Raw genomic sequence first — 17,641 nt, 5'->3', positions numbered from 1 at the left:
CACTATTTCCCCCCTCTTTACAAGAATCTGGTCTTTTCATTTGTCTGAAATTGTAAAAATGTGTGTTAAAAATTCTGGACACATTTAATTTAGTGAATGAAGTGGCTCTTTTGATCGTAAAGGTTGCCGACCCCTGGATCAGATCAATTAGTTGTGGCTGGTAGTAGCCATATTGAAAAAGAGTGATTCCAAAGAATCAGATTTTTATTCAATGATTTCCAAGTTTTGTTAAAATCTGCGGCAGCTCGAGTTATTTTGCCAACACAGGGTTTAGTGTGCCATGTGGAGAGCTCAGAGTATGCCTAGCTTAATATTTGTAAACGTGGCTGAGGTAAAGTATTCTTGCCTTTGCCCAAGTTGATGAGCGGTGGCAGCATCTTAATGAGGTGCAGTTGTACATCCAGTGATGACGGTCTGGGAGTTTCCTTACAAACTGAGTTTTTTGATTCTTGAAATAAGTTGCCAACAGTACAAACAAATGAACACACACACAGACGTGGTCACCTACAGGCCAGAATACAAAATGTGACATTTTAGCAAAGCAGCATTCCAGATGTTACTGGAGAAAGTGTGTGTGTGGGGGGGGGGGACCTGTTTGTGATATTTATAAGTGATGCAGTTTAAAGGATTAACTTAAAAAAAAAAAAAACAAGGTTGTTGTCATTATATTAAACTTGGAAATTTAAAAAGAAAATAGCTACATACACATTTTTAAAAGAAAATCCCTAAAAAGAAAATTTTAAACTCAAGACTCTTTCATAAATTTGAAAAAATAAAGACATTTACCTGAAGGAATTTATTCAATTTTTCATTCTACAATGAGCTTCAAACTGAAACATGATCAGAGGCTATGACAAAAAGAAAAGGTTAAAACAGGAATAGGACGTTTACAGCTGCTTACATCGACCTCCTCGCCACCAGTGAAACAGTGGAATCAAATGAAATGATCATTCACATTAAATGTTACAATACTTTGTCCTAAATCATACAATTAAAACCTGCCTATGCTGTAACAGTTTGGTGATTCACCCTCTCATCTTATTTTTTTTGGCAAAGTTGATATCTCACACACCCCAGCAGTAAGAGGCAAGACAGCTTCCGTTCACGGACTAATTACATTATGTTCAAGTAACAGAGATGGGTGTTTTATTTTCTAAAAGCATTTGCTCAATTACTTTAATCATCAGCTGTGCAGACCCAAAGGATGATTGCAAAGCAAAGGGTAAAAACACTTCCACACTGGCAAAAACTAAAGTCCCTGATAGAGGCTGGAGAACAAAGTATTCACATTCTGCTTGAAGTAAATATGAACATGGGTGCAGATCTTCCCCTTTGCCCGGCCAGACATCCTCTCACAGCAATTAAACATTATCCAGTTTGAAACGTACACGCCAGAGTGTCCATGGTTGAGTCTGACACATACACACACATTCATACTTACACTTTTTCTTGAAAGGCGCATGGGTGTAGTTAAGGAATTCATTTGATTTTAATTTGTTTAATAAAATATAGAATCCGTTAATAATACATGGGAGAGCTAAAATACACACGGAGTGAAAAACAAATTAAAATGATACAAAGCATTTTTTGTTTTTGTGTAACACAGCTATAGGACCACAGAGTTGTCAGGTTTTTGTCCCTGAGGAGGGACAGACACAAAGGAGTCTTCAGATTACAGGAACTTTACCTTGACTATCTGTCGTGGATATAATCCAGCCCCGTTACCTGAGCTCACATCAGATACCATCCACACCATCGTTCTGTTCCTTTTATTTCTTTTTACCGTCCTTCTTCCATTTTTTCACAAACTTGAAAAATTCCTTGTTGGGTCTGGCCATCAAGCAAAATTTATGAAAGCTAAAAACTCAATAAAAAAAGTTTATAATAGATAAATAAACGGATTTAAAATTCATAGTCTTCGTCTGCCATGTCAATGGCCCAAGCAAACTTCTCACGCTGGGTTTTGTTGTAGATCTTCTCGACAGGAATGCCCCACTTCTTACACCTACAGGACCAGACAAACCGATCAGAGGCTAGAAGTAGGAAGAGCTGCCGGATGCATAGTGCTGGATTTTAAAAGACTGATTATTAATCCATCGTCTTACCAAGCCACAGAAATGCGTGGGTCCAGATAATTGAGTTTAGAAGTGCCAAGAGCGATCTGCTTGTTCTCTTCACGGTCAGTCGCCTGAACTTCCAGCTTCATCAGCTGCTCCTCTATCCTTTGAACTGCTTTCCTCTTGCTCTCCACCGCCCTGTAAACAAGTAACAATCCAGTTTAATACAAATGAGCAACCAGGATGAGCGTCAAGGTGTTTCTAGAAAGGCATCAGTTACACACTTTCTGGACTTTTCGTCTTTGTGTACTTTGGCATCAGCCTTGGCGCTCTTCAGTTCTCTCTTGGCGTCAGAAAGCTGGTCCTTTTTAGCATCAATCTACAAATCAAAAGGAATTAGTTTCAGTACATGGTCGAGCTCGGAGTACCTTTGTTTCGTATTTTAGATATTACAGAATAATCTTAACCCAAGCTGTTACATTAAAACATTAAAGACCGTCTCTGAGATGACCAGAGTCTTTTATTGTGTTGTTACAAACACAAAATGTTTATTAAGAAATAAAAGACTCTCTACCTTAGTTTGCAGGTTCTGCATAGACTTCTCAAATGTCTTGGGGGGGGCTCTCTGATGGTTACACAGGATGGCCACAGCCCTGTTGGCCCGGTTGTAGGACAAGATCTTGGCAGGAATGTTTTCATCCGCTAGTGGAGACAGAGGACGACGGTAAAGACCAAAAATCAAATAAAAGCTGTTTACCATCTTTTCATTCATAGTTAAAAGAGTTAACTTGGTCCGATGCGTACCGGCTGTGAGCTCCTTCAGCTGCTGCTGCAGGGTGATCGAAGCGTTGTATGTACGGAAAACTTTGGCTGTAAGACCGTCCATCAGCTCCTGAAGATGCTTGTTCAGAATAGAAGTCTGGAGGAATCCAAGAAATCCAATTATACAAAAGAGGAGTAAAAAAGTGCAGAAAGTCAGGAACAGTAAGTTTGTTTGCAACAAATGGACAAAACATTTTTAAATACAAGAGTAAAACAAATTAATGACATATTTTGACTCACATTCAGTCGATCAAACAGGTCATCATCAGGTTCTTTGTTTTCCATAAACAGCTGAAGGTTCTTAAACACCTTAACAAATAAATAAAATAATTCACATTAATACAGTTAAATTTAAAACGTTCCAACTTTGCCAGTGAAGCAGCACACTGGTCCTTACCCTTTTCTCCACAGGGACTCTGTTGTAGTAGCGGATGGAGTCTTTACCCAGGAAGTCAAACTCTACCACAAACTCCTGCCCTTCACTTTCTGGATGCAGTTTGATGTGTTCAACTCTGAGCGAGCAGCAGCCCACCGTGTCTGCAGTCTCTCCCTCCTCCTTCTCATTACCTGCTCTCAGGGCCAGCTAGTGCACACACAACAGTTGGGTTATTGAGGCAGCAGTAACAAATATTTAAGCACAAACTAAACCTTGTTCAAACACAAACTTCCAAAAGCTCCTCTAACAACAAACACTGGGAACAAAACATTTTCCATCTTCACCTTGTCAATAAAATAGAGAGCCACAGCTCTCTGTCTGATCCGCATCTCCTTGGACTTCCAGTCCTCGCGATACTGCGTTCTGATCCTATCCACACATTTCTTCAGTCGACGGGCCGTTTCATACTTCTGCCAGTCTTTCTCTCCCTGCAGGGAAAACATGTAAATACGAAGAGTAGCTTGAGATGAGCCCAGGTTTGTATAAATCATATACACAATCAACTCAAGGCTGAACTTTGGGATTGATAAGTTGATGCAAAATACTATATTTCATGAAAACATTACAAAATATTTTAAAAAAAATTGTAAAAAATGTGATCATAGGCTGACTAATGATAGATGACGGTTCAGTTTAGGACCCATCAGCCCACCTTGATTCTGGAGCTGGGGTTCAGCATAATGTACTTAATGGAGCCTTGGATGTTTTCAGTCCATGACACCAGCCAAGTCACTTTGTTATCATGACGAACTTCTTTCCATTTGTGGCCTGGTGGAGCAGCGGGGCACTTGGAGTCCCTACATCACAAACACATTGATAGTATTATTAAAAGCAAGTCATTTCATCAGTTCATCTGAAGTTGGGACCGAAAACTTCTCAACTCACTTGCTGCAATTGATAATGATATCTTCAGGTCTAATGCGACGTTTTAGCATTCCCATTTTTGGATGATCTCCTCGACCACGAAACAGGCCAGGGGGCTCAATACGGAAATTAGCAATACGTTCTTTGTGGTTGTCCATGATGCAGAAACCGTACTCCTGCAAGAGGCGCTCATTTTGTTCTTTTATTTTCTATAAAAAGTAGAAAAACAATGAAAGCAAATTAACTTCAGCTCACAAGGTTAACCGTAATAATTATTTGAAAAAAAGAAATGCCCGTAAGTCGTAAAAATATATATATTTTTTAAATCATAAAAAAATCTGAAATTTTTACATTTCTCAAAAAACATTAATTCAGATGAAATGACAATGATGTGTAGCGTTAGGAAAGATTAAAGCAACACACTATTGCCTGAAAGGCACAGCATAATGGGTTAAGGCCATCTGAAACACAAAGGGTTTAACTACAATACAAAAAATCATCACAATTCACATCTTCATTGTTCAAGGCCTACAGAGTGTTTTAGACCTCTGGCTCACAGCTGACCTGTTTCTCTTCTTTTGTCATGGCTTTTCTGGCTTCAGTCTGTGTCTTGAAGTACTCGCTCATCTTAGTGAAGTCACACTTGTTCAGGTCTGTGATTTTTGTCTTTTCCTCTGAAGTCATTTCCTAGATTCAGACAAGTTAAATTTACATGAAAATCAAAAGAAACACTGACGTTTGAATTTAGACAAGTGAATAAATATTTCCTTATACCTTTCTCCAGTCTTTAAAGAAATTTTTACGAAAGATGTCTTTTGTGGTGTACTCATGCTCCAACATTTTGGCAAAGAATGTGGCCACCTCTTCTGCTTCAGGGCTGAGCTTCATGGATTTACCTGACGTGCAGAAATAGTCTTAATTTACACCTGCACTCAACAGATCCCAAATTATTCTGAAGTGAGAAACATCCTGTGTGCGCTGCAGTCTTACCATCATAATAAAATTTTACATTGCTGGGAAGGGGTTCGTAAGGTGGAGCAAATACTGGTCCTTTGTGTTCAAGAAACTTCCATTTAACACCATCTGTGTATCGCTCCTCTTCCCACCTGCGGTCAAGAAAAGTTGTTTTATAAAAACTCTTCTGTCCTCACACTGCTGAGCATGAAGGCACCTGAATTAACTCACCATTTCCACTTCTCTTCTGGTTCTTGCTTTGCTTTCTTTTTTCCATCAGCTACTTCTCCTTTTTTGCCCTTTGTTTTTTTGGACTTGATGTCCTAAAATAAGGAGGAGAAAGTATAAATGTTCTACTCCGAAGATGAGCGAGAAATAATACCATCTGTAATTACACTGAAATGACAGTCACTGCTTCGTAGTCTGCCTGAAGCCTTTACCTCGTTGTCCTGTTTCCTTTTCTTGGCCTTCTTGTCATTTTCAGTCTTTATCTTCTTTGGCTTGAATTCAGAGCTGAGATAAACACACAAAGTGTTGTAAAGCTGAGTCGAACTATTGTAACCTTACAGCATGAAAATCACATGTAATGACAACACCCACTTACTCATAATCATCATCATCTCGCTCTCGTTTTAGAGACTTCTCGTATTTAGGAGAGTGGTACATGTCATCCTCAGGCTCAGACTTCACGTGTGGGCTGCCAAAAACAAAAACAACTCTTTTTCTCAACCTTCGTTCAGGAACACATCTGCTGCGTTTTTAAGAGAAATCGAGAGAAATGTGAAGTCTTGACAAACCTGGCAAAGCCGTTTTCTTTTTCTTTTTTGACTTTACCATCACCGAACTTCATCTGAAATTAAAACCACACAGTTAATCAAAACCTTTAAGATTAAACAGCAAATAATAACAAAGCCCAATTTGATAAAAAAAAAAAAAAAAGTCTTTACACTTCATTAAATGTCAGTTTTAATGCACACAGCTCTGACGGTAAAACTTCAGTACTTTGAAAACATGAAGAAAGAAGTGAAACTATCAGTCCATTTCAAACACTGCCGTATCCAAATGATCATTGTTACCATCACTTTTCTCAACAGCTCAACTAAATACTGTGATATCAGTTTTATTTATTTTTACTTAAAACAACACTGAGGCTTTGTCAGACTAAAATGCATGAAACAAAATAAAGCCCTGAACTAGGGCTGGGCCATATCATATCGTTCACGATAATACCGGTAAAAAAAAACCTGACCCGGGAAAATAAATTATATCACGATATGCTAATTTTATGATGTAAATACCTTCATCCCACCATGCAGCGGATTACGCTGCGATATTCAAGTTGTAAAGATGAAGGCATGAATGGAGACATCTGAGCTGAGCACTGTTTTAGAGAGGGGGGACACAGACACATCTGAGCTGAGCATCGTTTGTCCCGACAGTTTTTGAGCCGGTCAGCGTGAGGGTTCAGTGTGAGGGAAGACGTTGCTTTTAGCTTTTTAGCTAGCGCGCTGCTAACATGGAGTTGCGTCAGTGCAGGCGGGGTGGGGGTGCGCACAGCTCAGTTTGGTAGACTGTGCGTTCGGTTCTGTTGATGCTGCGGGGCACCCTGCTTGTAAAAAAGGCAGGGGAAACACTGAATGCATCAACCACCGATTTATGGTCAAGTTGGATCGCAAAGCCTTACCCGAGTCTGAGTGTGCACTAAGAGACTGGGAACCGTGCAGCTCAAACCTCGAGACCAGCTGCCTTCCTGAGGATCAGGAAACTGGCTGATAGCTGTTCTGATCAATCCTTTCAGGAAGCATTTCATTAGTTTTCTGCATTTGTCACAAGTTGGAAAGTTATAGCTGATTTAAAGGCAATGTATATTTTGTTGTATGTTACATTTATGGTCAACAGATTTTGAGCTTTAATTTTATTTAGTTTATTTGGAAACCGCACCTGCACTGTAGTTTTTAGGTGAATTTTGTTCTATATTTTGTGCAGACTTTTTCAATCTAAATACAAACCGGATTCAAAAAAAGTTGGGACACTAAACAAATTGTGAATAAAAACTGAATGCAATGATGTGTAGATGGCAAATGTCAATAATTTATTTGTAATATAACATAGATGACAGATCAAAAGTTTAATCTGAGTAAATGTAACATTTTAAAGGAAAAATATGTTGACTCAAAATTTCACAGTGTCAACAAATCCCAAAAAAGTTGGGACAAGTAGCATTAAGTGCCTGGAAAAAGGAAATTGAGCATATAACGAACAGCTGGAAGACCAATTAACACTAATTAGGTCAATTGGCAACATGATTGGGTATAAAAAGAGCTTCTCAGAGTGTCAGTGTCTCTCAGAAGCCAAGACAGTAAGAGGATCACCAATTCCACCATTGTTGCGCAGAAAGATAGTGCAGCAATACCAGAATGGTGTTACCCAGCGTAAAACAGCAAAGACTTTTAAGTTATCATCATCAACCATGCATAACATCATCAAAAGATTCAGAGAATCTGGAACAATCGCTGTGCGTAAGGGTCAAGGCCGTAAAACTCTACTGGATGCTCATGATCTCCGGGCCCTTAAACATCACTGCACCTCAAACAGGAATGCCACTGTCAAGGAAATAACAGAATGGGCTCAGGAATACTTCCAGAAAGCATTGTCAGTGAACACAATCCACCGTGCCATCCGCCGTTGCCAGCTGAAACTCTACAGTGCAAAGAGGAAGCCATTTCTAAGCAAGCTCCACAAGCTCAGATGTTTGCACTGGGCCAGGGTCATTTAAAATGGAGTGTGGCAAAATGGAAGACTGTTCTGTGGTCAGATGAGTCCCGATTTGAAGTTCTTTATGGAACACTGGGACGCCATGTCATCCGGACCAGAGAGGACAAGGATAGCCCAAGTTGTTATCAACGCTCCGTTCAGAAGTCTGCATCACTGATGGTGTGGGGTTGCATGAACGCTTGTGGCATGGGCAGCTTGCATGTCTGGAAAGGCACCATTAATGCAGAGAACTATGTTCAGGTTCTAGAACAACATATGCTCCCATCTAGACATCATCTCTTTCAGGGAAGACCCTGCATTTTTCAACATGATAATGCCAGACCACATTCTGCAGCAATCACAACATCGTGGCTACGTAGGAGAAGGATCCGGGCACTGAAATGGCCAGCCTGCAGTCCAGATCTTTCACCTATAGAGAACATTTGGCGCATCATAAAGAGGAAGGTGCGACAAAGAAGGCCCAAGACGATTGAACAGTTAGAGGCCTGTATTAGACATGAATGGGAGAGCATTCCTATTTCTAAACTTGAGAAACTGGTCTCCTCTGTCCCCAGACGTCTGTTGAGTGTTGTAAGAAGAAGGGGGGATGCCACACAGTGGTAAAAATGGACTTGTCCTAACTTTTTTGGGATTTGTTGACGCCATGAAATTTGGAAACGACAGATTTTTCCCTTAAAATGATACATTCTCTCAGTTTAAACTTTTGATCTGTGATTTGTGTTCTATTCTGAATAAAATATTAGATGTTGGCACCTCCACATCATTGCATTCAGTTTTTATTCACAATTTGTTTAGTGTCCCAACTTTTTTGGAATCTGGTTTGTAATAGAAGGATCATTTTTATTTTTATACTTTGAGACTGAATACTTTACTAAATAAAAGTAATTGCAGTAAAATTAACATATATATATGGTGGCGCAACTGGTAGAGCTGCTGCTTCTCAGCGAGCAGGTCCTTGGTTCAAACCCCGGTCCAGGGGCCTTTCTGGGTTGAGTTTGCATGTTCTCTCCGTGCATGCGTGGGTTTTCTCCGGGTACTCCAGTTTCCCCCCACAGACCAAAAACATGCATGTTAGGCTGATTGGTAACTCTAAATTGTCTCTAGGTGTGAGTGAGGGAGTGAATGGTTGTTTGTCTCGTTTGTCTTTATGTGGCCCTGTGATGGACTGGAGACCCGTCCAGGGTGTACCTCGCCCCTCGCACAGTGATTGCTGGACATGGGCACCAGCGACCCCCGTGACCCAAAATGGAATAAACGGGTAAAGATAATGGATATATATATATATTGCAAAGCAACAAGTTAATTTTGTCAAATGAACTGCAATTTTTTTTTTGTTATATCGCAAAATTTATCGTTATCAGAATGTTCTGAAATATCACAATATTATAGTTGAGCCATATCGCCCACCCCTACACTGAACACAGCTTTCACACCATATTTGACTCAAAGATATGGCTGATGCCATGAACGGGACATAAACGTGCACAGCCCTGTGTACAAAAACCATTTTTGTAAAGGTTATTTACCTTTTCATTTTTTACCTTTTCTTTGTGCTTGTCCTTGAACTTGTCTGTGCTGCCATCTTTGTGCTTCATCTTTTCCTTGTCCTTGGATTTTTTGTTAGAGAAGTCTTTGAAATCACTAAGATGAAGAAATAAACTATTAGTTTAGGTTGTACCAATTGTTGAAAAGACAGGAACACGAGTTGTTGAGACACTTGCTCTGTACCCGTTGCCATGCTTGGATTTCTCCCGTTCCTTATCCTTTTTGTGTTCCTTATGTTTGTGTTCCTTCTCCTTGTACTTGTCTTTATACTTGTGAGAGTCTAGAAAAAGATAAACGTGTTACTCTACATTTAAACAACACAACTAAAATGGTCATGTAAAAGTATAGCATTTTTAAACAAAGAAACAAATGATTCAATAAACTAAAAGATTCAGAGCTGCCCCATTTTGTGTTAATGATTTAATGAAAACCTAAGACTAAAAACACACCTTTCAATATAAAGTATTAAAGTTCAGCCACCCCTCTTTTAGTATTTGAACTTCTTAGAACATGAACAAAGATAAGCATCATGCCTGTATGTGTTGAAAAGCAGACAACCATACATGTCAGAACAGGCCATCTGCCAACATAAAGACGGCTGTGAAATGACTGAAGACACTCAGGTCAGGTTTATATTAAACTGGAATCATTTTTTAATATTCATAAAACTCTTTAAGTAACATGTGAACTGAGATTATTTATGAGTAGGTTTAGTACTTTGGTGCAGTTTTTCAATAAATTGCAGCACAGCGCCTCCTAGTGTCCGTCTTGAGTCTTGTGGGGTTTTCTGTAGACAAGCTGAAACTTGTAAGTAAACAACTTTTGATTTCACTCGTGGCTAATGTGAACAATTTGCAGAAAAATGTTCTTTCCAGCCAGCTTCCAGACTTTTGACAACAGGTTTCAAAAGAAATGTCTCTTAACAGCAATTAATTCTCAGAAAAATAGATAACGTCAATGTCGGAGAGCTTAAGGAAACTGCAAATTTGAATGAGCTGTTTTAAAACACGGTGTTTAAAACTCTAAAGATACTCAATAAATTCATTTGCAGTCTCTTAAATTTTAAAGAAATTAAATGCAGTTTAATGGCATGCTGGTACAAGACAACATTTAAATACTTTCCACAGCAACTCTTCAACACTTTCACAACTAAAAGGGACAGGTAACATTAAGAATTAAAATTGTTTTTAATTTAGCTAAATTTAAGCTTAAAAACTTCAAAAGTAGCACAATTATTACTTATACGGTCAGAAACATTTCAGATCAGGTTCACTGCTGAGATCTGAGTTTTTAGAACACTGATAAACAATTTACTTTAGTTTTTTTTTTTCAAGTATAGATACAATTAAAAGGGTTTAAAATGACCCATTTTAAAAGTTTTTAGTCCAGACTCAAAATTTTGATATTTTATTTAAATAATTTTCAGGACATTTGTACACTAAACAAACCTGTGAAAAATTATTAAAAATAAACTGTACAGATTTAACTGCATTGTAATCTACTGTGTAACAAACGTAAATCGATTATTTTCAACATTTTTTTTAATTAACAAGTTTTACTAGTAAGTTTATATTTATATCACTGGGTTTAGTTTTGCTTCAGTTGAACATGTGTGGTTTGTTAAATGTTGCTCTCATCTAGAATAAGTTAGAAAATCATTTTTAACTCGAGTGTTGGAATAATTTGTGAGCAAGTTGCCAACTGTGTGTGTGGAATATGGTAAATATTTTGCACGTATATAGAAGTGGCTAAAGTGTTTTACAGCATAGCGTTATTTAAAACGTGGCTGCCGTACAAAATGCTGCCAATGGGACAAGATGTGCTTTATCTGATCCAAAGTCATGCCATCATATGGAGTAGATGTAGACGGAAACTTAAACCTTGTTTGCAGTGCACAACATACTCATTACCTGAGGATATAGACAGTGGTGGCACCTGTAAAGTGTCTGTGGCTCTCAACGACAGGCAATAATGTATTTGTGTCTGCCTACATATATTCATTATAAAATGTACTTTTTTATTTTGTTGAAATACGAAAAGTTATTATTAAATAAAAAATGGAATGGGGACATAATTTGGAAGTTAGTACTTTTAGACATTTTTTTATACTTAATCAAATTTGGAAAATACAAAAATGAAATTTAACACATTTCAACTGAGCTTGAGCCCAGATTGTGACAACTACCCCACAAACAGTACAGCATTTTAGTTGTAAAGTTTAAATCACTCAATTAATGTACTGGCTGATAAAACTGATAAACTATCCACTCCCTTGAAGAATATTGTAAATTATATGCAGAAACTTGAAAATATCCCTAAACGTGAAATGCATTTTTCGCCAGCATTTCAGCTACAAACCTGATTTCTCCTCCCCAGAGCCATGCACACCTCAGCCCGGGTTCAGCTCGTAGCAGCCAGGCCGCTACAGCGAAAAAGAAAATGGCGCAGAGACTAAGTCCTCAACCCCCAAACCCTCACTTTCAGCTGGGAAATGTGCTATTAAAAGCTAACTAACGAGAACTTCTATCGCAATAGACTGATAAAGCACATCGAGTTGTGTCCCATTATTAATTTAGATTGACAAAACAAGAAACGGAAATGCTTTTACAAGGGTTTGCTTTTGAACAATAGACGCTTGTGAGAGCGACAGAGGACTTAGTCTCTGGACGCCATTTCTGTTCTCTACTGAAACAACGTTGCATTACAACACACTAAATACATAACATTTTCAGGAAAATGTCCGTTTTAATTTGTTAGCCATGTGTGATAACTTACCATTGACCCGAGAGCCACAGTCGATCTGGAAAAGTCAAAAACATGGATGTTAAATTTTGCACAAGGTTGGCTAACTAGCCGGCTACCCAACTTTGAACTTGCTCTGTGGCAAAGCGACAGTTTGTGTTACTGCTAGCTTAGCTAGCCTGCTTCGGAAGCCGCTAGAGCTAACACGGTTTGGGCTAATGAACCGCTACGTTCACTGTCTTTGCCTTTTATATATAGCAAAGCGCTAACTAGGCAGCAGCCGGATCAAGCATCCTCACAAACGTGACAAAACTCGTCAAGACAGTGCTAATAAAGAAATGACGTGGTTTACACACAGCCGGCTAACTGTGCTATCAGATACTGTTAGCCGAGTTACCCTGTCAAACTCAAAACCAAGAAAATACACGGCACTACACACAAGTGATGGCACTAAGTATAAATTACCTGGTCCTCGTTGTGGGAATGATCCCTACTCATTTCCTAAGTCTCGGTTTAATTAAAAAAATGCAAATTAAAAAAGTGAGTAACACGTATGTCACCACACACGAGCGAGCGATACAGGCAGAATGGAGAAAGGAACGGTTGTGTAAGAGTTGAAGTGTCGATTGAATAGAAATGCGCATGCGCTAAAATTTAAATGGTTAAAAAGGACTGTAAGCTCCTCCTCCTTAAAAACGTGTTGTGAGTGAGGTCCACATGTGTCAGAGGAACATAACGCACTGGGCTCAGGAGGACAAACTGGACTGGCTTACATTTATTACTGTGTATACATAATATTTTCAATAGACCCACTGAAAGGTTGGTTTATTACTGTGTATACATATATTTTCAATAGACCCACTGAAAGGTTGGTTTATTGAAAATTACCTCAAATACAGTAAAGTATGACGTTTATGCTGCTTTTAACAATTTCAAAACAACATCAGCACCTTACAGTGTGTGGGCAGGACATTATTTGTCAGAATTGCTTATTTTGCCCTTCAGAACTTACAGATTTTTCCACAACTTAGAGTAGGCTACAGATTTAGAGAACACTGACATTACTGAACTGAAATCAGTTGTACAGTAACTATATCAGAATGATGTCAATGTAATTATTGGTCTCGAGAAAGAAAAAAAAAATCAGTAATCTGATCTACAGTGATCAACACTAAATCTTGACTAAATATATGAAATTACATATTTACCTTAGTTGGCCACAATACTTAAGTTTAATTTTACATTTGCTGTAAACAATTGTAACTGCTTCATTTATTGGGTCTTAACACAATGTCTGAGCATTTCTTAGCAACATTATTGACTTTAGATTATAATGATATGTAGGTAAGTAGAATGAGTAATAACTTTGTTGTTTAATTCTCAGTAATGGCCTATAAAAAATGGAGGAAATTTTGTTTTTATTGTAATGGTGTATTCCAGGTGTGATGGGTTAAATGCAGAGACTAATTTTGCCATAGAGAAAATATGATGACAGCACACAGCACTTATTATTATTATTATTATTATTAATGCCACCTTTTGAAACAACAGAAAATAGATTGTGTTTAGACTGTTTACACTCTGTTGAGCTCTCTGAGACAATTAACAAAATGTTGACAAAATATGATGCAAACAGCTTTTTTTCATTCAACCTTTATTTAAACAGATAAATCCTATTGAGCCTCAAAGACTCATTTACAAGTGAAACCTGAGCTTATCTGTTGCTTCATCTAAACAACGGTTTAGAATATATTACAAATAATTAGCTGTTGTTTAATTAGCTGTAATAATTTCACTGTAAACAAGTTGTCTTTTCCATGCCCAAGTTTAGCCAGTATTCATTCATTCATTCAACCTTTATTTATACAGGTTAGTCTCATTGAGCCTCGGGGATTCATTTACAAGAGAGACCTGATTTTTAACAAAGCATGATGACAACAGTAAACAACAAAGACAACAATCGACATACAAATTGAGAAGATTAAATAAAAGAAAAATGAAAGAAAACTGTATTAAAAAAACGAAACAAAAACAGCTAGGTTGTAAAAAAAAAAAAGTAGAAAACCAAAAACAGGAACATGTCTGCACTGGTTTTTGCCATGAACTTAACAGATGTTTGAAACCACTTAGAGAGGTCAAGGTCAAGAGCTTCAGATCTTTTTGCAAGATATTCCAGGAAACAGGAGCGGAGTAGGAGAAGGCCCTTTTGCCTAGTTCAGTCTGCACTGAAGGAACACTGCATGTAATAATGTCCTGAGAGCGCACGCTGTAGCTGCACTGACACAGTGACATGTAGGAGGAGATGTATGAAGGCAACAGACCAAGAAGTGAGACCTTAGAAACTGTTTTAGCTTGACAATAAACAACTGTGTCATCAGCATAGAAATGTAAGGATGCATCAGAGTTGGTCTGACCTACATTAGCTATGTAGATTGTGAAGAGAGTGGGACCTAAGACTGAGTCTTGTGGCACACCATTGTTAACCGTTAAATAACTGGAAGAAGTACCATTATGTTGAACACATTGCCTCCGGTCTGAGAGAAAGTTAGTAAACCAACCATTGGTGTGATCTGAGAAACAAATTTCTGAGAGCTTATGACATGAGATGTCATGAGGGCAACTGTGGCTGAGTGGCTAGAGCAGTCCTTCTCCAATGCGAAAGTTGAGGGTTCGATTCCACCAGCAGTCACATGCTGAAGTGTCCCTGGGCAAGACACTGAACCCCTCATTGCCTTCAATATGTGTCCCATCAGTGAATGAATGTGATCTAAAGCATTGATTATTCTCTTTAGAATGATTTGTTCAATTAGCTTTGTAGTGATATAGTAGAGTGCTGCATGAATGGGTAAATGAGGCACAGATTGTTGTGTAAAGTGCTTTGAGTAACTTGATAAGATAGAAAGGTGCTATATACAGTCCATTTACCATGGTCCAGTGTCAAAAGCTTTAGACAGGTCTAAATAAAGTGCAGCACAATAATCCTTAGCGTCCAATGCTTCAACATCCATCCATCCATCCATCCATTATCTTTACCCGTTTATTCCATTTTGGGTCACGGGGGTCGCCGGTGCCCATGTCCAGCAATCACTGTGCGAGAGGCGGGGTACACCCTGGATGGGTCGCAAGTCCATCACAGGGCCACATAGAGACAAACGAGACAAACAACCATTCACTCTCTCATTCACACCAATCAGCCTAACATGCATGTTTTTGGACTGTGGGAGGAAACCGGAGTACCCGGAGAAAACCCACGCATGCACGGAGAGAACATGCAAACTCCACCCAGAAAGGCCCCTGGACCGGGGTTTGAACCAGGGACCTGCTCGCTGAGAGGCAGCATCTCTACCAGTTGCACCACCGTGCTGCCCCAATGCTTCAACAATGTCATTAAAAACCTTAAGTGAAGCAGTCCTTTTGCTATGTTGTTTCCTGAAACCAGATTGATGGGGAGGTAAGATGTTAAAAGAAACCAGATACTTTTTGATTTGAGAGTTTATCAGTTTTACCCTTAGCTAAAATACAGAGTTTACAGACTGGTTGATAATTGTTCAGTAAATTGGTGTCACATCTCTTCAGTAAAGGAAGAACAAAGGCTGTATTCCAAACGTCTGGAACAGAGTTTTGGCTTATGGACAGGTTAAAGATGTGGGACACCGGCACTGTGATGAGTGGCCAGCCTTAAGAAGTAAGGTGGAAGGTCATCTGGTCCTGCAGACTTTTTATATATTTAATATGTATCTAATATCTAATATATTGTAATAAATTTGTGTGCTACACAGGCATATCTTGCCTACAATGTCAGAACTGAGGTTAAGAAAATAAAGACATTTTATTTATTAATTTAGTACTCCTATAAAACCAACCATTATTTAGTTGTATTATTGAACAACACAGTAAGAAAACCTGTTTTTAGCTGACACTTGTCTATATTTATCCATAATGACAGGAAAATCCAATCATTTTAGTTTAAATACATAAAGTAATTTGATAGTTTTTAATGTATTGCTTTTAAATCTAAACTTGAAGTGACACTTCAAAAACCTACTAACCATGTGTGAAAATGTCACTCTAGTTGGCCACAACTGCTGCAAATGTCTCATATTGCATTTAATGCTTCACTCTGCGGGCAGCACCGTGACGCAACTGGTAGAGCTGCTGCCTCTCAGCGAGCAGGTCCCTGGTTCAAACCCCGGTCCAGGGGCCTTTCTGGGTGGAGTTTGCATGTTCTCTCCGTGCATGTGTGGGTTTTCTCCGGGTACTCCGGTTTCCTCCCACAGACCAAAAACATTCATGTTAGGCTGATTGGTAACTCTAAATTGTCCCTAGGTGTGAATGAGAGTGAATGGTTGTTTGGCTCTATGTGGCCCTGTGATGGACTTGCAGCCTGTCCAGGGTGTACCCCGCCCCTCGCACAGTGAGTGCTGGACATGGGCACCAGCGACCCCCGTGACCCAAAACAATGGAATAAGCAGGTAAAGATAATGGATGGATGGCTTTACTCTGCTCTTATCTTCTGTTGTTGCCGTCATTAGCTTTGTGTTTCTTTTTATCTCCAACAGGAGGCATCCTTGGATTGTTCCTCTTTAGATTTCCTGTGATGCAACCCAGCCGTCCTAAAATGGGTGATTTAAAAAAAGAAGTAGATGTGATTTGAAGATTTACTATCTTTTTTCCAACTTGGCATTACAAAAACAAAATGTTATTAAAATAATTTGGAGGGCATTGTTCTTTTTGAATCAAATTATTTGATTGTTATACCTGAACTTCGGTGATAGTGGAACAGTGGTTAGAGCTGCTGCCTCATAACATGATCAGAGAATCTATATACATACACAATCTTTTGTAACAATCATATAAATGTAAGAGGATTTTTTCTAACTCAAGAACTCAACCCCAAAATGTTGGTGCAGGCTTGATTTCTGTAAAAATTGTTTTGCCGATGTTGAATTACTGTTTTCCAGTTGCAGTGTTTTGCACTTTAATCAATTATTGTATTTACAAAAGTGGGGGAAAAAAATCAAAGTAAAATTATTTACAGTAAATTACTCAAATGTTCACATATCTGTTACACCTTTTTTTTTACCCATATCAACAAGAATAAAAGCAAGTTTTTAACTCAAGGTGGAAGATGTGGGAGATACACGTTTAAGTGTTTAATTGCAGTCAACTTTATTTGACCAAAATTATTAAAACAAACAGTACAACTATAAGAAATTCAAGGGTTAAAAAAAAAACAATTAAAAAGTTTAGAGAGTTAGATTTTCCTTGTGCAACTCAGCTTTCAGTTTGATCAATCCAGATTTCTGAACATAAATTTATGTTTTCCTCCATCTATTTCAGTTCCTGCATCTGGATGCATTAAAGTGCATAAAAGCAGACTCACTAGAGATGTAAAGTTGTCAAAAGGCACTGTTATGGAACATAGTGTCCTTGTCTGCAAACACAT

The 17,641-nt window shown here is 38.5% G+C and overlaps 1 protein-coding gene across 2 annotated transcripts; it reads right to left on the bottom strand.

Moving 5' to 3' along the window:
- Positions 1-822: 822 nt before the first annotated feature.
- On the bottom strand, positions 823-12,829 carry top1a (DNA topoisomerase Ia). 2 transcript variants are annotated; one of them, XM_037678657.1, is made up of 21 exons: positions 12,661-12,829; positions 12,229-12,253; positions 9,637-9,733; positions 9,450-9,549; positions 5,931-5,983; positions 5,738-5,830; positions 5,574-5,646; positions 5,365-5,456; positions 5,170-5,285; positions 4,954-5,075; positions 4,744-4,866; positions 4,201-4,388; positions 3,968-4,112; positions 3,600-3,743; positions 3,277-3,462; positions 3,120-3,188; positions 2,862-2,976; positions 2,632-2,759; positions 2,342-2,436; positions 2,106-2,255; positions 823-2,005 (listed from the first exon to the last, which is right to left on the bottom strand). In XM_037678657.1, the coding sequence occupies exons 1-21, from the start codon at positions 12,691-12,693 to the stop codon at positions 1,903-1,905; spliced, it is 2,250 nt and encodes a 749-aa protein (XP_037534585.1). In that variant the 5' UTR covers positions 12,694-12,829; the 3' UTR covers positions 823-1,902. The 2 variants fall into 2 exon arrangements, with proteins under 2 accessions (XP_037534585.1, XP_037534584.1); XM_037678656.1 differs by having other exon boundaries at positions 824-2,005; positions 9,435-9,549.
- Between the last annotated feature and the right edge of the window lie 4,812 nt (positions 12,830-17,641).

The sequence above is a fragment of the Nematolebias whitei genome, chromosome 7 (assembly GCF_014905685.2).
Source record: "Nematolebias whitei isolate Nwh7 chromosome 7, NemWhi1, whole genome shotgun sequence".
NCBI lineage: Eukaryota > Metazoa > Chordata > Actinopteri > Cyprinodontiformes > Rivulidae > Nematolebias > Nematolebias whitei.
Note: the sequence above shows the minus strand (reverse complement) of the source record. Positions and strands in the feature narration are given on the sequence as shown.